General features: G+C 34.7%; 2 protein-coding genes across 2 annotated transcripts; both read left to right on the top strand.

Moving 5' to 3' along the window:
* LOC121763096 (MLO-like protein 1) lies at positions 1-4318 on the top strand. The gene is made up of 14 exons (XM_042159159.1): positions 1-380; positions 793-850; positions 930-1159; positions 2040-2156; positions 2254-2314; positions 2460-2554; positions 2680-2754; positions 2860-2948; positions 3020-3069; positions 3170-3210; positions 3346-3555; positions 3638-3705; positions 3791-3851; positions 3953-4318. Exons 1-14 carry the CDS (start codon positions 255-257, stop codon positions 4199-4201), a joined length of 1530 nt encoding a protein of 509 aa, XP_042015093.1. The 5' UTR covers positions 1-254; the 3' UTR covers positions 4202-4318.
* Positions 4319-14781: 10463 nt separating this feature from the next.
* LOC121762940 (CBS domain-containing protein CBSX3, mitochondrial-like) lies at positions 14782-16858 on the top strand. The gene is made up of 6 exons (XM_042158970.1): positions 14782-14948; positions 15495-15765; positions 15841-15922; positions 16248-16321; positions 16401-16461; positions 16546-16858. Exons 2-6 carry the CDS (start codon positions 15508-15510, stop codon positions 16686-16688), a joined length of 618 nt encoding a protein of 205 aa, XP_042014904.1. The 5' UTR covers positions 14782-14948; positions 15495-15507; the 3' UTR covers positions 16689-16858.
* Positions 16859-21495: the final 4637 nt, after the last annotated feature.

Raw genomic sequence — 21495 nt, 5'->3', positions numbered from 1 at the left:
TTTTGTGGAAATTCATTCACTCTCTTAACTCAAAACTCCACTAATTAACGCGCAGATAAATCTCGCCTGCATTTACTCAGATTAATTGAACTCCATTATTTATATCTTCAGCGCCTCGCCTCGCCTCGACTCGCCTCGCCATTGTTATTTATTCCTCACCACTTTTTTCAATCTGTAAATCTCTATGCTTTTTGCCCCCTTTTCCGTCGTGATTTGAAGTGGGTTTCGCGAAAAGACTCGACTTTTAACGGAAAATGGCCGGCGGAGAAGGAGAAGGGGTGAGCTTGGAGTTCACTCCGACGTGGGTGGTCGCCGCCGTCTGCACGGTCATCGTCGCCATCTCTCTCGCTGTTGAACGCTTCATTCACTACACTGGAACGGTAAAGGACCCATTTTTATTTTATTTTATTTTATTTTTTTGTCGTGGCCTTGTTTGTAGAGCTGTCCCATTGTAGAATGTAACTCGGAGAAGGAAATGGTTGATTTTGCTTTTTTGATCTGAGTTTATTTGTGAAGAAAACTAAAAAAAAAAATGGTTTTTTATATAAAAAAAGTATTGGAAGTGGTGGATTTTGTGATTTTCATGTTTTTGGAGTTTCTGTTTCTGAAAAAAATATTTATTCTTATGTGGCGTTTCTTGAATTCTTGGGTGTGCTATTGAAACTGTCACTGTTAATAGTTACTAGTATTTGAAGAAGCTCAGTGTGTTTTATGTGTCTGATTTCCCCTTTTGTTGAAAGATTCTGTTTTTAGCCCTTTCTTGAAATACCTGCCGCTGCTAAAAATTTGCAGTATTTGAAGAAAAAGAAGCAAAAGCCACTCTTTGAAGCCGTACAGAAAGTTAAAGAAGGTATCCCTTCATCTTCTGTTTATGCCAATTTTTTTACTTATACTGCAACAACTGGTGAAGAATTTTTGGGTGGAGACAGAGCTGATGCTGCTCGGGTTCATATCTCTTATGATGACTGTATTTCAAGGCCGCATAGTAAAGATCTGTGTGAATCCTGGTGTCATGGATGACTTCCTGCCATGTTCGCTCTCGGCTAGACCTTCCTCTGGTGGCGAAGGATCCAATGGCACTCATGCCACCCCCGAAGTGAGTGGGGGCCATCGTCGCCTGCTAGCAGAAGAAGCTGCTGCTGGTTATTGTGCTGCAAAGGTATCTATCTCTTCTCATGAAATTCGATCTAGGAGATGCCTTTTCTTTACTGTGATCGAGTGTTTATCATCAGTGTGGATAGAACGTGCGTAGACCGTCTAGTTGCTGCTCATATATGGATGTTTTAGTTAAACTTGTGCATAATTGAGACACATTAGGTATGAGAGGCGAGAGCACATGTTGTTTACCTATCTTTTTTTGGGTAAGACTGTTTGATGGTGACTTTGGAATCTTGGAACATGGTAAATGTTTCAGTTAATTTTCCAAGAATGGCATTTCCGGTCTATCATTATGTGTATTGCCACATGCTTTTGATGCATTTGTATATGAAAGAAAAAGTCCATTAGCATGTTTGGTAGTTTCACTTAAATGAAGAAGTGTCATATCACGTATGAGTTTGTTGGTTCGAGAATCTAAGCCTCTTAAACCGTGCTTATTGAACTCCCGGATCCAAATTGTATTTATGGTCGTGAGGTGATATGCCTAATGAAAATTGTCTCCCACATTTCTAGAACGAGTAATTAGTTTTTTTAGTTATGTAAATATTGCTTCTCAAATATAAATTTTTTTATATCACCCAGTGCTCAGACAATAGTACGATTCATTCTTACGTAATTTCCCCAAACATCAATTCGCTTAATTTGGAAACTCCTAATTTTTTTCAAATTTCTCAACAACAAATCTTGACAGTGGACTTTCTGAAGTGAAATTAGAGATTCTACATTCTTATGGTATCATATGTACCTACAGTCTGTGGTCGCCTTTTCCACGTTAATATGCTATACAACATTTTGTGCATATGTTTGGATGTTTTTCATGTTTTATAGAGTGCGGGGATTCTGCAACTACTCGTTTTATCTCTTACCCATCTTATCCGCAGGATAAAGTTCCGATGTTATCTCTGGAAGCGTTGCATCATCTACACATCTTTATCTTTGTTCTAGCGATTGTTCATGTCACATTTTCCGTCCTTACTATTGTATTTGGAGGGGCAAAGGTGAGCAGTGTAGCCATTTCACCTTTTTACTACTTATGTTGGATGTTCAGTTAGTCCTTTTTGTAAAGCTTTGAATAATATTGAATCTTATGTGTAGATACGGCAATGGAAGCATTGGGAAGACTCTATATCCAAAGATAATTATAATGTGGATAACGGTATAGATTCACTGCATTGTAAATTAGATATTGGGAACGGCTTTCTTAGTTAACTTGAACCTTGAGTGTATTATACCGTTCTTACTTTAAGAAGCGGTGTGAGCTTCTGTATTCTTGCATATAAACCGTGGATTACGATGTGCAGCTCTGAAACACAAGGTCACACGTGTTCAAGATCACGATTTCATCAAGAAGCGATTTTTGGGCGTGGGTAAAAATTCCGCCATATTAGGATGGTTGGTAAGTTGAAGTTTTATCCTAAAGAATTCCAATAACTTTCCAGATTATGAATTCATATTCAACACAACCATTCTCGTGTTTCCTTCTATAAGAAATTATTAACTTCTCCGTTCGATATATTTTAGCATGCCTTCTTTAAGCAATTTTATGCTTCTGTCACCAAGTCGGATTATGCAGCTCTTCGACTAGGTTTTATAACGGTATGCAACCTACGTGCCTCTTCATCTTTGATTCACTTCCTATTTCTGTTTCTTTTCAGTTTTCGATGGCATGCGCTAATATAAAAATTATTCCTTTTCTCACAGACACATTGTCGAGGGAGTCCGAAGTTCAATTTCCACAAGTACATGATTCGTGCTTTGGAAGACGACTTCAAGATTGTCGTTGGCATAAGGTGATTCATCATTTAGCCGGATTGAATATTGCTTGTGCATATGATTAATTTCCTCTTCGACTTTTCTGCAGTTGGTATTTGTGGGTCTTTGTCATCGTGTTCTTGCTGTTGAACGTCAATGGTATGACACTGTCATTAGATCTCAACTGTTCTCCACTTTCCATTTCCCGTAGCCATTAGAAACAAAGCACATTAACACGAGACAATCTCCCGTTTTGCAGGTTGGCATACTTACTTCTGGATCGCGTTCGTTCCCTTCTTCGTGAGTACCCTCACGAGCTCAATACAATATTTGTTACTTTCCATGGTTTATCCGTCCGTTTGCTTTCATCCTCCCCCCGTTTCTGCAATGAAACGATAACATGATTCGTGACAATAAAATGATCTCGGTTTGCAGCTTCTTCTTGCTGTCGGCACCAAATTGGAGCACGTGATTAGTGAGCTTGCCCACGAGGTTGCTGAAAAGCACATTGCCATTGAAGGCGAACTGGTTGTACGGCCATCTGACGATCATTTTTGGTTCAGCCGGCCGCAAATCGTCCTCGTCTTGATCCATTTCATTCTTTTCCAAAATGCTTTTGAGATAGCATTTTTCTTTTGGATTTGGGTGAGCTTATCAAAATCTAAATCCTAAACCCTAAACTCCGTTCTCTGTTAAACAGCTCCCTTTATTTCGACGTTTTTATCAGGTCCAATACGGCTTCGACTCATGCATAATGGGACACGTCCGGTATATCATTCCTCGCCTCATCATCGGGTAAATCCTCACCTCCTCCGCCTCCTGAAAAACTCGTTGCTGAACCCGCTTGTCACGAGTCTTGAACCGTTGCGTTTCTTTGCAGTGTATTCATTCAGGTTCTCTGCAGCTATAGCACGTTGCCGCTCTACGCTCTCGTCACACAGGTAGTTAATTTTCCGGGATCTCCCTCGATTGTCTAGCGTCGTTATAACTCGATAAACTCACCACTGAAAAAACTCATTTATCCGTCTTGTGTCGAACGAAGATGGGAACGAATTTCAAGAAGTCGATCTTCGACGACCACGTGCAAGCCGGCCTCATCGGGTGGGCGCAGAAGGTCAAGGGGAAGAAAGGGCTGAGAGGCGCGCTCGGTGGTGGCTCGACCGAAGGAGGCTCGACAGAAGGAGGCTCGTCGGCTGGAGTTCAGATGGCTTCCGCCTTTGGCCGTAGGGCGGCCACTCCGTTGCCGCCGCCGCCACCACAAAACGAAGTTCAACCTGCTAACGATTCGTGAGAAAAGGTTGTAAAAACTAGTAAAATGAAGACTCTTTGATACTGTATTTATCTGAGCCTCCCTTGTTTGCTAATATCATGAATATCTGCTTGTTGATAAATTTGACTTTTGGAAAAATGAGTTTGCACCTTTTAGGTTCTTGAAAAATGAAAATATTACCAAAATGTGTTTTGAAATGAAAAATATCACTAAAGGTTTTTTGTTTTTACTTTTGTTTTTTTTTCGGTTTTGTCTTTGAATCTATTAATTGGAACAATTTTTTGGGCACAAATTAAAAAATGACGTTTAGAGGTTAAGTAGAGAGAATAAAGTATAGAGATACTAAAATATAGTACTAGTATGAGAGAAAGAAAGAAAAAAGTTTGACAGAGAATAAAGTTTTTGCCAAAAATAGAAACAATTTAATTACCTTATAAAGTCCAAAAAAGAAAAAATGATTCATAGACGGAAGAAATATTTTATAATCAAGTTTAGATCATTATAGTAGTTTTTTAAATAAAAGTTGAAATTCATTATAGGTCCTATTTTTTTATTTATGTCCATACTCCATTTAATATTTTTAATATACTTTTTTTAATATCGTTATTAATTAATTAGAGTACTTAAATAATAATCAGTTTTAGTGACTATTCGTATGGTTGGCTAATAAATTGATGCAATAAATTCAAGGATGATAGAGACAGTATGGATCCAAAAACCAGTTATGAGCATATGACCTCTCATTTTTTCTAAGTGTTTTTCTCTAATTAGAAAATTAATTAATTGTAAAGACTTTATCTCTGATGCCACTGAATTACGTTTGAAAAGAAAATATATTAAAAATATACTTTATGACATTTTTGATACACTGTTATTCAAGCCATCAATTCATTTTTATAATATTTTTTGAAAAATCATGATCTTTTGATTGAAGAATATTATATCAAACGAAAATACTTAAATAAATTGAATACTATAAGTTAAACTATAATTTAAAAAATAAATTACAATCACAATATATTATCAGAACCCAAAAGTCTTACTCCATCCGTCGCAGTTTAAGAGTCACATTTTGTCATTTAAGTTAGTCCCAGTTTAAGAGCCACATTTAGAATTTAACATATTTAGACATAAAATTTAACCTCATTGTTCATCAAATTTATACTCAAATATCATTATTTTCATAAAAATAAAATAAAACAAAATCCTAAACATACAAAAAGTCAAAAGTGTCTCAATTTCCACTACCTCACTTCAATTATTACACACTCCAACAATCACTACCTCACTTCAATTATTACACACTCCAATAATTTCTTAAAATCCGTGGCATAACTAAATCTTACTCCTAAACTGGGACGGATGGAGTATAATATTAAACGGATTTCACCATACATAATTATAAAGTACTATTAATGCCATTAATGTTAGGTGTGGGTCGGTATTTAATGTATATAAAGCGTTAAGCATTTGTCATTAGTCTATCAAATGAAACGAAGCAACAATTAATGAAGAATTTTATGTTTTTCGTTTGCTCTTTCAATATTCTTCGAATGACAAGCTATCAGTCTAACATAATTTAGAAAAACAAACAACGATTAATCAGCTCGTTATTTCTAATTATGTTGCTTCTAGTTTAAACAAGATGGTAGAATTAAAAAACGATATTACAGTAAGATGAATTTATGAGATTAATTAGAAAATGAGGGCAAGAGTGATGATTAATTAATTGGAGAGTGAATCCACCCAAGAGCAAAACCAATTCAAATTAACAAAAGATGTGGTCTTTTTTAATTTTAGAATCACTTTATGCTAGAAGTATAGAGTGAAATCATGAAATAATACTACAACCTATCAGCTCGAATATATGTTGTTTCAAGCTATTGCTCAATAGATTTGCCTCTGCATTGCATGTTTTGCTATCTACATTGCTTCTGTGCTGCTGATTACAAATTAGCGTAATTTGATGAATGTTTTGAAAATCTATGCATAATCTACGATGGAAATGATGTGTTAAGGATTTCATCCATATGCAGGATCTGATTTTATGAATTTTTGAATGAGCTTTTGGGTTTCGATGAAGAGGATTTGGACTTGAGGGCTAAAATTCTGTTCCTTTATTTGTTAAAACTGCTAATTGGTATCATCATGTTTGATTATTTTAGGTAATCTTCAAACTGATGCAGAAGATGATGATGATGAAGAAGAAGTTGATGATGACATAATTTGGTCGCGGTTTTGCGTGTAACAGAATTGAGCATGGCTCATTCCCAACCCCTACTCTGACTTAGCATGCTATCCACCGACCATACACGTCGTAGTTCTTACCCTCAAACACCTTAGTATTTCTCTTCTTTCATAGTCTTCAACAAATCAACCAAAAAATGTACTCATAGAAGAACCATCTACTTCTTTCCTTTAAGTTTTGATTTTCAATCAACCAAGACTAAAATGGTTGGAACAATCTTGCTCCAAACAGAAGAGGTAAAGGGGGCAATATCTCAGGACATTATCAATGGATTCTTGAGCTCACACAAACAACACAAGTTGTATCATTCGTAATATGTTGATGACACCTCTCAACGTTGATCAATAGAAATGCTTTTTTTTAAAAGCACACATGAAAGCATTTTATAACATAAATCAGGCTAGAAATACATGTTAACTTGGTTGTATAATTGGTTAAGGGTTATTTTCTGTATGGAAATGGGTTTGAACTTTGAACCTATTGGTTTTCTGGATTACAAGAAATAAACACTAGACGGACGCAATACAACCCAAAAGAAGGAATACAGAATGGAAAAACTGAAACTGAATTACAAGGAAAATCGAAACAATAAACCGTAAAATAGTGGAAATAAGCCGAGTCGAGGATGTCTCTTTCCGCAATACGAGATACGCCCCGATAGTGCTCTCGGATTGGCGTGTCATCCCCAAAGATAAAACGACTTACGTCTATGATGAAGCAGCACCGCAATCAACAAAGCTCCGACGAACTGGATGAAGGTGATGACAGAGTTTCGACAGAAGAACAATGCAAGAGAGAGAGAGCTTATGCTTTGTATGCTTGTGAATTGGTGTAGAGAATGCAAGAGTATGCATGCCTATTTATAGGCCAAGTCCAATGCATGTGGAGGTGGAGTCAAAACACCCATTAAGGCTAATTGTAACGGTTGGCGGTTACAAACGTTACAACGTCATGGAGCATGAACCTGGACGGATGTACCTATACATCTCTCACGTAGTTGTTCATTCCATAGATGTATCTGGACGACCCGATCAATGTGCATGCATTCTACGAAGCTTTCTCTGTATGCTCATTTGCCACATTGTTTTGTCTACGTGTCCAAAATAGATAAATAAATAAATTAATTAATTAATTTCATATCTCTATATATCGTGACATATTTTAATATATTATTTTCACTCATCAGGAATTAGTTTAGAGAAAGTGAATATACCACAATCATCTACTCGGAGCGTAGATCGATTATAAATTATTATTTTTTTCAAAATTAAATATTCCTTCACTTGAACGCTCCGTCAAATTACATTGACCGGACTACGATTCCAGCAGAACCTTGCTTCCATCACAATTGTATCACCACCTCCCATTTTAATAAACCTAAATAAACCAAGTTATAAACATGTGGACAATAAATAAATAAATAAGTGACAAACATGTTGACAACTCCACGAGCGGGAGAGGTGTGGAACACACCCCGTCTCCTATCACTCAACCTCATTATGCAGGTCAGACTGAAGAAGGGGGATACATCATCGATGTAGATGGCATGTGAGATGCACAACGACATGATCATTGCACTTTGCGCCAAGATAAGGTCGATGAAATAGTTTTCTATTTTTTATTTTTAGGATGCTTTTAATGGAATAATTTCGTTATATATTGTTCATTTGTATTTCAGTTTTATAAATTGTTTAAAGTTTAATAACTAAAACTACAATTAATAATCTAGCTACAACTCAAGTAGTGTAAGAGTGTAGCACGGTGTTTTTGAATAGAATCTGAAGTGAAGTAGGACTCACTTTGTGATCTCATTTGCATTTGGAATTTGAGTCCAAATTTTATTGGGTGTTTTTAGGAATTTGATTTTACTTTTGTACTAACAATGTTGAATAGTATTCCTAAAGTTCTGACATGAGCATCGAGCTTGCAATTCATTAATGGAAATATGAAGCCATTATCATTTATAGGGATTGGGTTATATTGCTAATTATTCTTTAAATTGCTAACTACAACTACAACTAAATGATATGCATTAGATCTTCACATCAAAGTCTAAGATCATTTAATTCCGAATATCAATATATTAAGATCAATTAACAACAAATTAGTTATAATTAACTTTTGAAAAGTATCACAAAACTTTAAATACATATAACTATCACAATTTAAATTATTTTTGCACATAACATATATCAAATTAAAGATAATTTTATAAAGATTCTAACGAAATCTCACTTGCATATGTTCTAATGTCAATTTTTTTAAAAAAAATCTTCAATTTTCGGATTTTTATGAAACAGTTTAATGTCAATGGAGTTATCAAAATATGTCAATATAATATGTATAAAATGACAATTCGAAATTGTATTGACACATTCAAGAAATCGTATTTATATTTTTAATACACTACATTGACATTTTGATCCAAAACTCTAATTTTGGGAGTTTTAATTATCCATTTATATTTAAATAATAAAAAAATGCCACTAAATCTCTAATTAGTTGTAGTTAGCAATTTAGGGAGAGTTAGCAATTGATCACACTCCATCGTCTATATACTATTATGGTAACTTTATTCTTTTAGTTTAAAAAATGAGTAGTTGATACCTATCCCATGATTTAGGTATAGTACAATCTGAACTAGTTTGGTGTTCCTAAAAACGGTTGTGGAAACAAATTAGTGGGACTAATAAATTGAACCATAATGTTAATTTGATTGGTTATTATTGATATTTGAAGGATAAGTTAATGAAACAAGATTATTTTTATGAATCCATCCTATCAATAAAGGAAACTCCCATACCTTTATCTGACAAGGAAAAGATATTGGCCAGACTTAAATAAATATAGAGCTATAATTAATAAAAATTCATTAGCCCAAATGGCTATTAATCTAGTCGGCCATTTCATTTACTTGGATGGAGTGTTTACAAGAATGTACTGAACACAAAAAAAGTCACCAGATAATACATGAAGTAGTCTTGTCTCTACAAGCACATTTCCTATATTTCTTCTATAAAACAATTCCTACAACAGATTGAAATAAATACTAATGGACCTCCACAATATGGATTCAACAATCTGATCCAACCTGCAAGAATCGAACACAACAAGTAAAGTTTATTTACTGCTCAAACTACAAGTTCTATTAAAAATCAATCTAGGTCTATATTCTTATATGCTAATTCTGTTGCATGATTACAAGAATCACTAACAGATAGTTGGAGAATAGAGTAAAAATGAGTATTTATTCCGCGTTTCAAATTATTTACAGGGACGTCGTCGTCTGGTCCCGGAGATCTCCCCTCTTTGATAAGAATCAATTCTAAAGTTTGTTCTTGTGATCAGAATCACTAGCTTGTTGGTTGATTTTGCAGGTTTGAGATATTGATTCACTATAAAAAAAAATGTAGATTTTTGTTAGTGATTTCATGCTCAATTGGTCAATAGAGATTTTTGGTTCAGTTAATTCTGTGAAAATTTGCTTGCAACATCGTTGTTAAATAATTGAATGTGTGTCATGCAAGTTTACTAATCACTTTATCACATTTAGGCAAATTTCTAAGCTTACGTCGATATTAATTTAGGTGAACTCCCTTTGTATGGTTTGGGTAGTTTTATTTAAACCATCATATAGTATTTATTTGCATTCAACCAAAGCATCAAACAGTTGAAAAATAAGTTTTTAATTCATAGATTGATGTATAGATAATTGTTATGATAGTGTGATGGAGTGGGACTGGAGATAGTTTCCCTATCGATAGTTGCCAAATTGTAATTCAATTATTTAATTAATCTAGTGCTTTGGATATAATGGAATCCCTACTTTTCAAATATTAATATATTATGCTTGGAGGTAATGGATATATTCCAAGTGCAAGATGGCTCATGGATTTGATCATTTTAATAGTATTACCCTACATATGGTCCCCACTATTAAATATTGCATAATTTGTAACCTCTTATCCAAACTTGTCTCACCTTACATCTTGCCTAAATAATTTGTCATTAATTGAATGTTTTAAATGGACGTTAAATATTTTTGTTTCATTTGTCATAATTTTATGTCTTCCAACATAGTATATTTTTCATTATAGGCAATTAGGCATCAATCTGTCTACTTAGGAACTAGGTCAAATCCCCGTAACAATTATTTATAAGAGAAAAGATAAATTAACAACAATTGTATATACAAAATACCCTTTAATTTATATTTTGGGGATATAATTTTATGACTAATTTACCCTTAGTAATTAATATTGGATATTTCTAAGTTTAGGAATATATCATTGATTGAGGTTTTAAACTATTTATGGTAATATTGATTAACACACTACATAATTAAATTACTATATTTAATTAGTATAAAATAAATACTAGTATATAATTTAATAACGTACTGCAGTGGCGGATCCAGGGGGGCAGGAGGGGGCGGTCGCCCCCTCCACGCGACTAATTTTCCCTTATCTCGGATGTATATTTTCCATATCCGCCCCCTCCGTTGTCTCCGACGTTGCTCCGTTGACCGAAAAAAAATAACCATGATCTCCCAAGCTCAATTGAAATAAAATTTTAAAACTCAACTCAAGCCCAATTAAAAAAGAACTAAAAGCCCAATCGTATCTACCTTTTTAATTAAGTACTTTGGAATACTTACTTGGACTACTAAAAGTCCCACTGAGTGTTATGTTAACACTACTAAAAGCCCATTTAGCATTTTAAAAGAGTGCCCAGATTAATTAACTGGCCCAACTTCAATCAAATGAGGAGGAGGGTCCAATTAGAAAATAGCCTCCCAATCCCATGACCATCCGTCGGCCTCTCCTTTTCTCTCTCAAATTCATCTTCACAAAACAAATCCCCAATCCAAAACCCTAGCCTCTCTTCCTCTCGGTGGATCTCGACGGGTAAGGCTATTATAATTTATATCTCTACCACCAAAACCTTGAAATTGACGCATTTGATCAAAACTTGAAGATTATTGATGATGATACTTTGATAATTAAAGCTTCTATCAAAGGTGTAGGTGCTGGATGGGTTTATTGATGCTGATACTTTGATAATTAAAGCTCAAGTTCAGGTTATCAGGTATAATTCGAAGGTGTGTTGTGTTTTAAAATTCAAATTCATGTCTTTTAATTTGTAGATTTAGGCATTTAGCCATTGAGGAAAGATTAAATATTTTCCTTTTGGAATAGGAAAAAAAAGTAGCTTAGAAGATTAGTGGTGTATATATAAAACATTGAGTGGGTTCCATGTGGCATGTGGTAAATGCCAAAATCAAGAAACTTCTTTGAAGAGACCAGGTGATACTCGATGGGGAAAATCGTTTCTCTGAGGCATCCACAGACTTGCTAAGTTGTATGGCATGCCTCGATCCAAAAAATGATTTCGCTGCTTTTAATGTTCATAAGCTTGTTCATCTTGCTACTCTTTACCCAAAGGACTTCACATCGACTCAACATACTGAATTGTTTAAACAACTTGAAACTTTTGTTGATGTTGTGAGAAGAGATGCACGATTGAATGGTATTGAAGATTTGGCTAGCCTATCTCAGAAGATTGTTGAAACCAAGAAAGATAAAGTTTTTCCGTTGGTTTATCGTCTGATTGAGTTGGTATTGATCTTACCTGTAGCGACTGCATCTGTTGAAAGAGTATTTTCAGCAATGAAATTTGTCAAGACTGACTTGCGGAATAGGATGGGAGATGAGTGGTTGAATGACAGTTTGGTAGTATACAATGAAAGATCCATCTTTGCTAGTGTTTCTAATGAAAGAATCTTGAAACGTTTTCAAGATATGGATACCCGTAGAAATCAGTTGTCTCGGTTAACAGATGCTAGAGCTACTTGAATTGTAATAGACTTTCATTTTGCTAAAAAAACATATTGAAGTATTATATTTAATATTTTATTATTTAATATTTCATTATTTTATTCCGCCCCCTCCGTTTTTTAATCCTGGATCCGCCACTGACGTACTGTACTATTTCTTTTTTAAAAGAAATTTATATTTGATCATTTTATAGTTTGGTATCTAGTTTTTTTTTGTCATTCATATTATTTTTTCATAACTTGTTTGGGTTTTTTTTGTTAATATTTCATTCCAAATTGTCATGCGATATAAATCATCAATATAGTTACAATGAAATAATTCAATATATGAAAAAAAAAATTTAAAATAATAAAACGATTTTATAACTGAAATGTCAACTACATGAGAAAATACTTATAGTCATAATGATTTAATATTTTTTGTGTTTTCTTTTTATTTTTGTGTTATTTTTCGTTAATATTTTCCTAAGCTTGTTCCTTTTTTTATTAAATATCCAAAAGCATATATATAAATTTTTTATTTTAATTACTTTTAGCGATAAGTATTTTTATATTAATAAAATTTTAATCATTATTCTTTCTTAATTAACATGAAGGGTGTTTATACTACTTGAAATTAAGTATACACAGATAAAACATGTAGGCATTTATAATTCTCAGAGTAATTCCATCATAAAATAGTTAGTTGCAAATAATAATAAAATAGTTGAATTTGAATGACTATTATTGTTTTAATTTAATTTTTACTACTTAATTTTATAATATAAATTAATTTTATTTTATAATTTTGTAGTCAAGATGTAGAGTAGACAAGTAAATCAACTTAATGATCATTAATTGGTTAGATGATGGTACTAAGAATGTAAGTATATAGTAGTTAATTTACAATTTACAATTTTAAGAAATATTAGATGTGAATGATTTTATTGTTTTAATTATTTGTTACTATTACATACTCCCTCCGTTTCAATTAAATATATTTTTATTATAAATAAATCAAAATAATAATCTTTAATTAGTTGGAATACTAAAAATTGAAATAATAAATTATAATTAGTTGGATGATAATCCTAAATATTTAAATACATTATTTGACGTTCATTTAGTGACTAAAATTTTATATGTCAATTTATTCAATTAAATTTTATTGTATATTAGTGTAGCATTTAAGTGCTGAGTCTTTAAATACTTACTCCAGATTTTATTAAAATGTATGATGAAAACTGTGATGAATCCCTCTTTTTATTTTTGATCTATCAATAATTATGTAGCTTTAAGATAGAACTACTTATACTTTCCTAAATCTGTAGTTATTTAATTAATAAACTTAAATTTTCCCTAAATAGTTATGAAAGGGTAAATATGTGATATATAAACTAATTAATCATCATCAATGTAATTATAGATGTAAAATACCTAAAATGTCCAATTTTATATATACAATTTTTGTTAATTTATCACTACTTATAAATAGTTTTTTTAATCTTTTTTTTTTTATATTTCACCCAATCAAGAAACCCTAAATATATATCCGTTTTTATACTTACAATATATTCGTTTTATATTTACGATATTTTCGTTTTATTAATTGAATTTCTTGTCTGACGCCTCTATGTATAGAATATTAGTATTATTTATAATATATAGTCAGGTACTTGTTCAGATATAATTTCTCAGTCTCCAAATTCCCTTCCATTCCTTAGAAAAATTATCAAAGTGAGTAATAATTTTCAATTCTTGAAACTTTTTATCAAAATACGTAATATTTTTCATTTTCAATTATTCATAAAATCAATCACCTTCTATTTTTAATAGATTCATCACTCATAAATTTCATTTCTCCCTAATAATTCTCGTATTATCTTTTTTTATATATATATATTTCTCTCATTTATCAATTTTATAAGTACTATATAAGTAGCTCAGTATCATTCACTACCAATTCTCCATAAATAGAACTTCAATCATATTTTCTACTTATTAACTTATTCTAATTATATATTAGTATTATAAAATTAATAAAGGAATCTCAATCGAAAGACGTTGTAATTCATTGAATCTAATAAATATATAATGATTCTCAATAAATTAGTTCTTGATATCGACGTGACAATGTACTATGATTAAAAGACAGATATTGTTAACTTCAATAAATAATTTCATACCAGAAATATGTAACATTGTCCCACCACTTATTGTCTCTCGTTGATTCACAAATATACCCAACTCCTTTCGTCCTAATCTTATTTCTAATTTGCATAACAAAAACAGGATCTTGAAAATCAAGTAACAAATTAAAGTGTTTTTACCTACAATGAAAACCGTTTCAATCTTCAATCTCAAATTAATCGCAATTGGATAATCCTTAAAAAAACGTAAAATTGGAGAAAAGGGCTATCAAAAAATACTATTACACTATTAAAGTTTCGATCTTGATATTAAATAAATGTAAGAAATTGAAAAAGAATGGTGATCAAATCACGCTGTAGGTGACAAGTGGCCATTTGCTGATACAGAGTGACCTCCATAATGGATAGAGAGAGAGAGAGAGAAGCGGTCTTATTAAATTTGTGAAAGTAGGGATTGGTCTAACTGCATAGGGTTTTCTTCTTGTGCCTTTTGCTTTTTCACTTCACTCTTCTAACTCAGTCCAAACTCCCACTTCCACAAATTTATCACTTCAGGTACTCTCTATCCCTCTTTCTCTATGTGTGTGTGTGTGTGTGTGTGTGTGTGAAGAATGGGACTTTTTAATGTCTGATTAATCATTCTTGTATATGTGAACTGTGTTTTTTGTGTGTTGGGAAGATTTATCTCTGTTTTGATTATGTTTTCAATCTATGATTCATGAATTTTGTGATATGGGATTTTTTCATTCTTGTGTGTGTTGGAGAAAAAATCAAGCTTTGTACAAGGTTATATTGGAGTAGATTGGAATCTGAAATGTTTAAATGGTTGAAGCCTGAAAACTGTAAGGGATATATAATATGTTTATTTGATTAGATTTATTTGAATCCTCATTTTAGTAGTCTTGTTTGGTAATAAGAAATAGTTTTGCTTTATGTGTACACATTCTTGTTGGATCTATCTATCTCTAGCTACTTATTCCCTGCTGTGTTTGTCAATCTTTCCTTGAATTGTTTTGTTGAATCTTGCAAGAATAGTAGTATTTGTTAATTGCTAGTTTGGATACTAAAAACTGTGATTTTTGTGGAATCATATTGTTTCAGCTCCAGAGGCAAAATGCAAGGAGGAATTAAAGCAATCTTCTCAAACGGGGGCGTGCTCATGAACGCTGTCCTGCAGCACGTGCGTGTCGTCCCTCCAGCAATGCGGGCGCTCATGTTCTCTCGCCACGAGTCCACCTCTGCAGCCTGCATTGAGGAGCACGGCTTTGAGAGCACCAAGATCTCTGATGTCCTGACCGCCAAGGGGAAGGGGGCGGACGGATCCTGGCTCTGGTGCACCACCGATGATTCTGTCTACGATGCTGTCAAGTCGGTATGCATCTGCATCTGCCTTTTTTTGATGTCTTCTGAGGATTATTGATTGAACCGTTCCATTTCTCTGTTGCAGATGACTCAGCACAATGTGGGAGCTCTTGTTGTCGTTAAACCAGGGGAACAGAACTCAATCGCCGGGATTATCACTGAAAGAGGTACCTCTCTTAGTACTAATGAGTTTTGCCTTCAATCTTGCACATCTACGCTTAAATACAACTTCCCTTTTTGTTAGTATAACACTTCTTACTATCAACATAATATGTTGAGTAAAAGACATGATATTGTGAGCAGAAATCTGAGACTCGGATTATTCGGGGTAACTGTTTGGTCATTTCGTTTAGGTAAACTATTGAAATGATACACGATTTTTCAAAGAATCTTCTAGGCTAAACCAAAACTCGGATAGATGAAATACTTGCTTGGGGTCGAGTATCTTGTTTCCATAGCAGCTTCAATACTTATAATTTCGATGTTATCCAGATTATCTCCGGAAAATCATAGTCCAGGGAAGATCATCCAAGTCGACAAAAGTCGGGGACATCATGACCGAAGAGGTATTCATTCTTCTCCGCTTCAAAAACCTTAATTCATGCCTGATGAAAAAATGGAACTAACGCCTCACGTTGATTGCAGAATAAGCTCATTACTGTAACCCCGGACACGAAAGTTCTCAAGGCAATGCAGCTGATGACAGGTACTCGTTTTGTTTCCGTGAAGAGTTAATACCTAAACTGGTCGGTGACGGGGTAAGGTCTTGATTGGCTCGTTGAATTGGCAGATAATCGCATCAGGCACATTCCGGTGGTGGACAACGGTGGGATGATGGGGATGGTGTCGATCGGGGACGTGGTGAGTGCCGTTGTGAGGGAGCATCGCGATGAGCTGAACCGCTTGAACGCTTACATACAGGGGGGATACTAGACCTGCGAAGACGACGACGAAAATGAAGGAGGTTTGTGGAGGAGAAAGGACCTTAACACTGTAACTAATCTGCTGTTGGTTTTATGCATCTTGTGGAAATGTGTTTGAGACATTGATGTGAAAATTTGTGAGTAATAATATGCAGAAACTGCTTACTGCTCTTCCTCTAATTACTCAAATTGCAGTTATAATTTTTAATTTTAAGCTGTGTTTGGATTGAAGCATGTCACAGGTTTAGGGTTAAAGATATAAATACGAATTAAAGAACATCCAATCTCACATCTCTATTACTCTATATATGAGCAATAATATTATACTAGGTAAACTAGTAGCATTTTCTTTTGCAAATACAATATCTACTACAAAAAATTGAACAAAATTTGACTAGTTTCTTTTTATTCTCAATTGACGTTGTGTATTGACCAATTAAAACATACTAACAAATATAAATACTTCTTGTATTTATTATTTGTGCCTATCCAAATAGCTAAATCACTCATCTTATCTTTATTATCTTACCCTTTTGATCCTATTCGATTACTTCAGTTGAATTGTATATAATTGCATTGTCCGTTAACTCAATTAAAAAAAAATTGTAGACAATACGAGAGTTCTCTAAAAATCACAAATGATGAATGATTCTCATTTTAGCTCAACTAAAATTTCCATTTGTCTCATAATGACCCAATACAATTTCGTGTCTCTCTCTCTTTTTGGAGTCGAGAATTGTACATGGTCGAAACATACTATACTTGACTAATAAAACATGCAATGACCTCAGGTCAAGGGTCATCTACCATCCCGTCCCAGCACAGCCCTAAGCTCCCTCCACATTATCATTCGCTAGGCCACATCGCACAACCATGCAGACTCCATCCAGGCCCCATCAGGTCACAAATATTAAATTGGACTATTCACAACTTTAAACAATTTTACAATTAAAATTAAAAACGTTGAACAATTATATTACGGAAAATTCATTGTTCATTCTAAAATTAAAAATTACAAACCTTAGAAATTAAAAAAAAATTACAAACTCTATAAATTAAAAATTACAAGTCCTAAAAATTCAAAAATTACGATTTCCTAAAAGTTGAAAACGTTGAACAATTATATTTCAAAAAATTAATAGGAATAATGCAGAAGGAATGAAATGTTGTGGGGTTTAAATAGGAAAAAAAATCATTTAAAAAATGGAGTTGGAGTCCGTCCTGAGCGCCCACAACGCCGGGATGGGCATGACCCGTGCGCTAGCAACGCAGAGCCAGACCACAACTGGGCGCAGCCTCAGGCCTCACCACCGGCCCCAGACGCGTCCCTGACCCGTCCTCCCCCACCTCCAACCCATGCAGGCCCGAGCCGAACCCTAGGTGCGGTTCGACTCCTGTTTTGTCCACCGCATTGATGGCCTTTAGCCATCCGCAACGCTATTGAAAGTCTCTCGTATCTCTTCTCTGTTATTCTATCTCCATTCCTAATTCGTAATTGATATGGAAAATATTCGCAGACTGATCAAGAGGATGTCGATCGACTGATCCAGGTGATACGCTTCAACCTGATCTGCAATTTCTCACTAGGATGCACACAATACAAAATGATCAAGTTGAAACAAACGCAGACTGAGCCAGAGAGAATCGACAGACTGATCCAGACGACTCCTAAAGTCAAGCTACGTGCCGTTGGTTACATAAACCAAAACAGGGAACGAGAAACCTTCGAAGCCTTAACCCACGATACTATTAGTTAGTAAAGGGAAGTAAGGGTCGAATCCCACAGAGATGAAGTGTTTTAACATTTGTTGTTGACATTTGAGGGTAGCTACTGCCACGCATACAGAGTGGGTTAAGATTTATCCTACTTGACTGACAAGAACTAAACTAACTGATCAACTTGATTCGACTATGCTGGGGCCGGGACTACCGACGCTAACTCCTAACTGATCAACCTAGAAATCAAGAAGACATATGCGACGAAGCAGAAAAGTAACTGGAGCTTAAATCTACGCTAACAGCTTGTAACACATACGAGACAATCATATACAAATCTACCATCATCAAGTGCAAACAAACTCAGATCGGCAACATCAGACATCAATAAACTAGACCTAAGCATCCTACAACAACCAAATCTAAAAAATCATTCACAAGCTGAAATTCTACATCAGTAAACCAAACCTCCACCGAAAATTGATCGAGAATAATTCTAACATAGATGAAAGCAAAATTTAACAATCTAGCTCAAACACAAATGCTTCCAACAAATTCAGCTCAAACATAAACAGCAAGACAAATAAATGAAAACAAAACAGCGGAAAAACTTCATAATATCAGGTACGAGTTCAATAATCGATTCAAAGTCAGCTTCACAAGCACAAAGTTTAAGAACCAGGAAAATACTTCATGACGAAAGTGTATCAAACAGAATTTAAAGAATTGTTTCTTTGCCCACCCCGGACGGTGTTACACAACTTAAAACGAAATCAAACCACCACCATAGCCAGAACAACCCCCTTCCAAGTGTGTAGAAAATTCAAGAGAGAAAATGTGAGCTTGGGAGACTTGAGCTCAAAAGAAAGGAGCCCATGTTAGGTTTGGTATACTAAAAAGCATGTTTCGAGCACGAATAGAATCTTGCTTGTATACGAAAAACTCTACAATCCACTTTTAACCCGATTCAGTATTATTCGAGCAGTTTCACACGAATAGAATCACTATTGTTATTACATTGTGTTTGCTTGTGCGTTTATAAGATGTTTTTTAAACATTTAAATGCATAAGAAGCAAACAAAGTCTAAGCCTTTGTTTTAGTAGACCGATTATGGGCGGCGTCCACTTTAAGGTAATACGGTCAGTTCTGAACAAAGAAAAAGAAGAATTTCACAACCCAGATATTCTTAGACTACCTATCGTGAAAGGTTGCAATGTCAGTCCGCATATTTGTAAGCCTTACTGAAATAAGATGACATTGGTGTGGTATAGCACTGAACGGATCTAACAGCAAGACGTGTCTTTATGCTATCTACTGAGAGACGAGGTCTTTATAAACATTTATTTCTTAATCAATATAGGTTAGCATTGAGCATACGATATTGATTATGCACTACTTCAAAATTATCAAATGGTGCGGGTTTTTCACAACCCAATAATCCTGATATATTGGGTAGTGGTGATTAATATCTAGCGGTGCTAGGATTGCTATTATATTGAATCGTACGCGAGGTGAGTCTCGTTTGATAATGTACTCAAGAGGAGCTCGAACAAGGTTTTATTATTCGGAAAACTGGCTAGTTAGAATTTAATTATTCCATGAATAACAAATAACCGTTTCTTGCTGAGTCCACTCTTGGAATTAATAAGATGTTAATTAATTAAGTCCATAGCAGACTTTAATTAATTAATGGATACTTATATCTTAAGCGCGGGAAATGAAAGTTAAAATGGAAACTCGGATTACTTGTAATTTCGGATTTGGATGGGTAAGTCAATATTACTTATGTAGTGGTTGCTCGTAATATTCTAATGTAAGTTTGTATTAAATTGTGGGTTTAATTTAATTAGTAAAAAAGCTAATTAGGTGAGGTCATATCCAAAACCTTCCATAGATCCCTGACTGGGCCCAAATATGAACTTAATATAAATAGGAGAATAAAAGAGAGACAAAATTAATTAATTTTTTAGTCATAATTTTCGTCCCCTTCTCTGTCTTTTAGAGGAGCTCGAAAATTCTCTCAACTCTCCTCTGTGAGATTTTTTTGTCTTCTTTATTCGAGTCCTAGTATTTTGATAAGATCAGCCCACACTGATTTCGAAATACAGTTCGAGAACCAGTTAGAAGATCTGTGGTCTAGTATTGAAGATCATCACATGGAGAAGGCGCGAGCTATCAACGATTCTTTGGAGAATCAAATCGGTAACTCTACACCGTACAATTCATGTTTTAGGATTTATTTTCTTTAGGCATGAATTATTTGCGTTCTAGCTTGCAATTATCTGTTTAACGTGTGAATTGCTTAATCTCATAATCGGTCAAATAGATCCTTGTCTTTTTTATTTATTTTATACAAGTCTTCCGCTGTGCAAGGGGCACCAAACCCCCACCCAGCCCCCTCATTCTTCTATTCTCCTCTCTTATATAGGGAGGCTTGAGGCTCTGATCCGTAGGGCAACCTGTCTTGGAAATGTCGGTTGTGCCCCTTGCAAAAGGATCCTAAGAATATGCTCCCTATGTCTCCAACTTCTCCGTTCGTGATTTTCCTTGATCAACTCGGCAGCATGTTGTGGTTCGCTCCATTTCTCTTTGATTTCTCCATCTGCCCGGTCGCTCCATAAAACCTTCTAATCCTGGCAGATTCTTTACACACCTGGCTCTAAACTACACATTAGTTCCCCGAAAAACACAGAATTTTACCCCAGAACAAATGCATGAAACGAGCCTTATCAACGGGTAAAAAGAGGGGTTGGACCTCACCTGGGTTTCGTCTCGAGTCCGCGCATATTGGAGGTGGGGGGAGGTGCATCCTCAACTGCGCTTGGGGATAGTGGAGAGGCCCAGGCCGCGCCCAGATGTGGCCCATCCCGGCGTTGTTAGCACAAAGGTCGCGCCCGGTTGCGGCTTGTCTCGACGTTGTGGGCGCACGGGGGGCCAGACCCCACTCCCAAAAAAAATTTGTATAAAAAATATTTTTGGCCTATTTAAACTCACAGCATTTTCATTCCTATCACACCAATTTCTCTTTCCTTTATATTCATATCAATTCCTCTAGTATGGAGTGGTTTAACAATGACCAACGACAGATGGAGGAATTCGG

The sequence above is a fragment of the Salvia splendens genome, chromosome 13 (genome assembly GCF_004379255.2).
Source record: "Salvia splendens isolate huo1 chromosome 13, SspV2, whole genome shotgun sequence".
NCBI lineage: Eukaryota > Viridiplantae > Streptophyta > Magnoliopsida > Lamiales > Lamiaceae > Salvia > Salvia splendens.
The sequence above is the reverse complement of the archived record's forward strand: the minus strand, read 5'-3'. Positions and strand labels throughout refer to the sequence as shown.

Coding starts and splice junctions, on each gene's coding strand:
- LOC121763096 (XM_042159159.1), top strand. CDS start 255: ATGGCCGGCGGAGAAGGAGAAGGGGTGAGCTTGGAGTTCACTCCGACG. Junction 2,949..3,019: donor AAGATTGTCGTTGGCATAAG/GTGATTCATCAT, acceptor ACTTTTCTGCAG/TTGGTATTTGTGGGTCTTTG. Junction 3,211..3,345: donor TCGCGTTCGTTCCCTTCTTC/GTGAGTACCCTC, acceptor CTCGGTTTGCAG/CTTCTTCTTGCTGTCGGCAC.
- LOC121762940 (XM_042158970.1), top strand. CDS start 15,508: ATGCAAGGAGGAATTAAAGCAATCTTCTCAAACGGGGGCGTGCTCATG. Junction 15,766..15,840: donor TCTACGATGCTGTCAAGTCG/GTATGCATCTGC, acceptor TCTCTGTTGCAG/ATGACTCAGCACAATGTGGG. Junction 16,462..16,545: donor GGCAATGCAGCTGATGACAG/GTACTCGTTTTG, acceptor TTGAATTGGCAG/ATAATCGCATCAGGCACATT.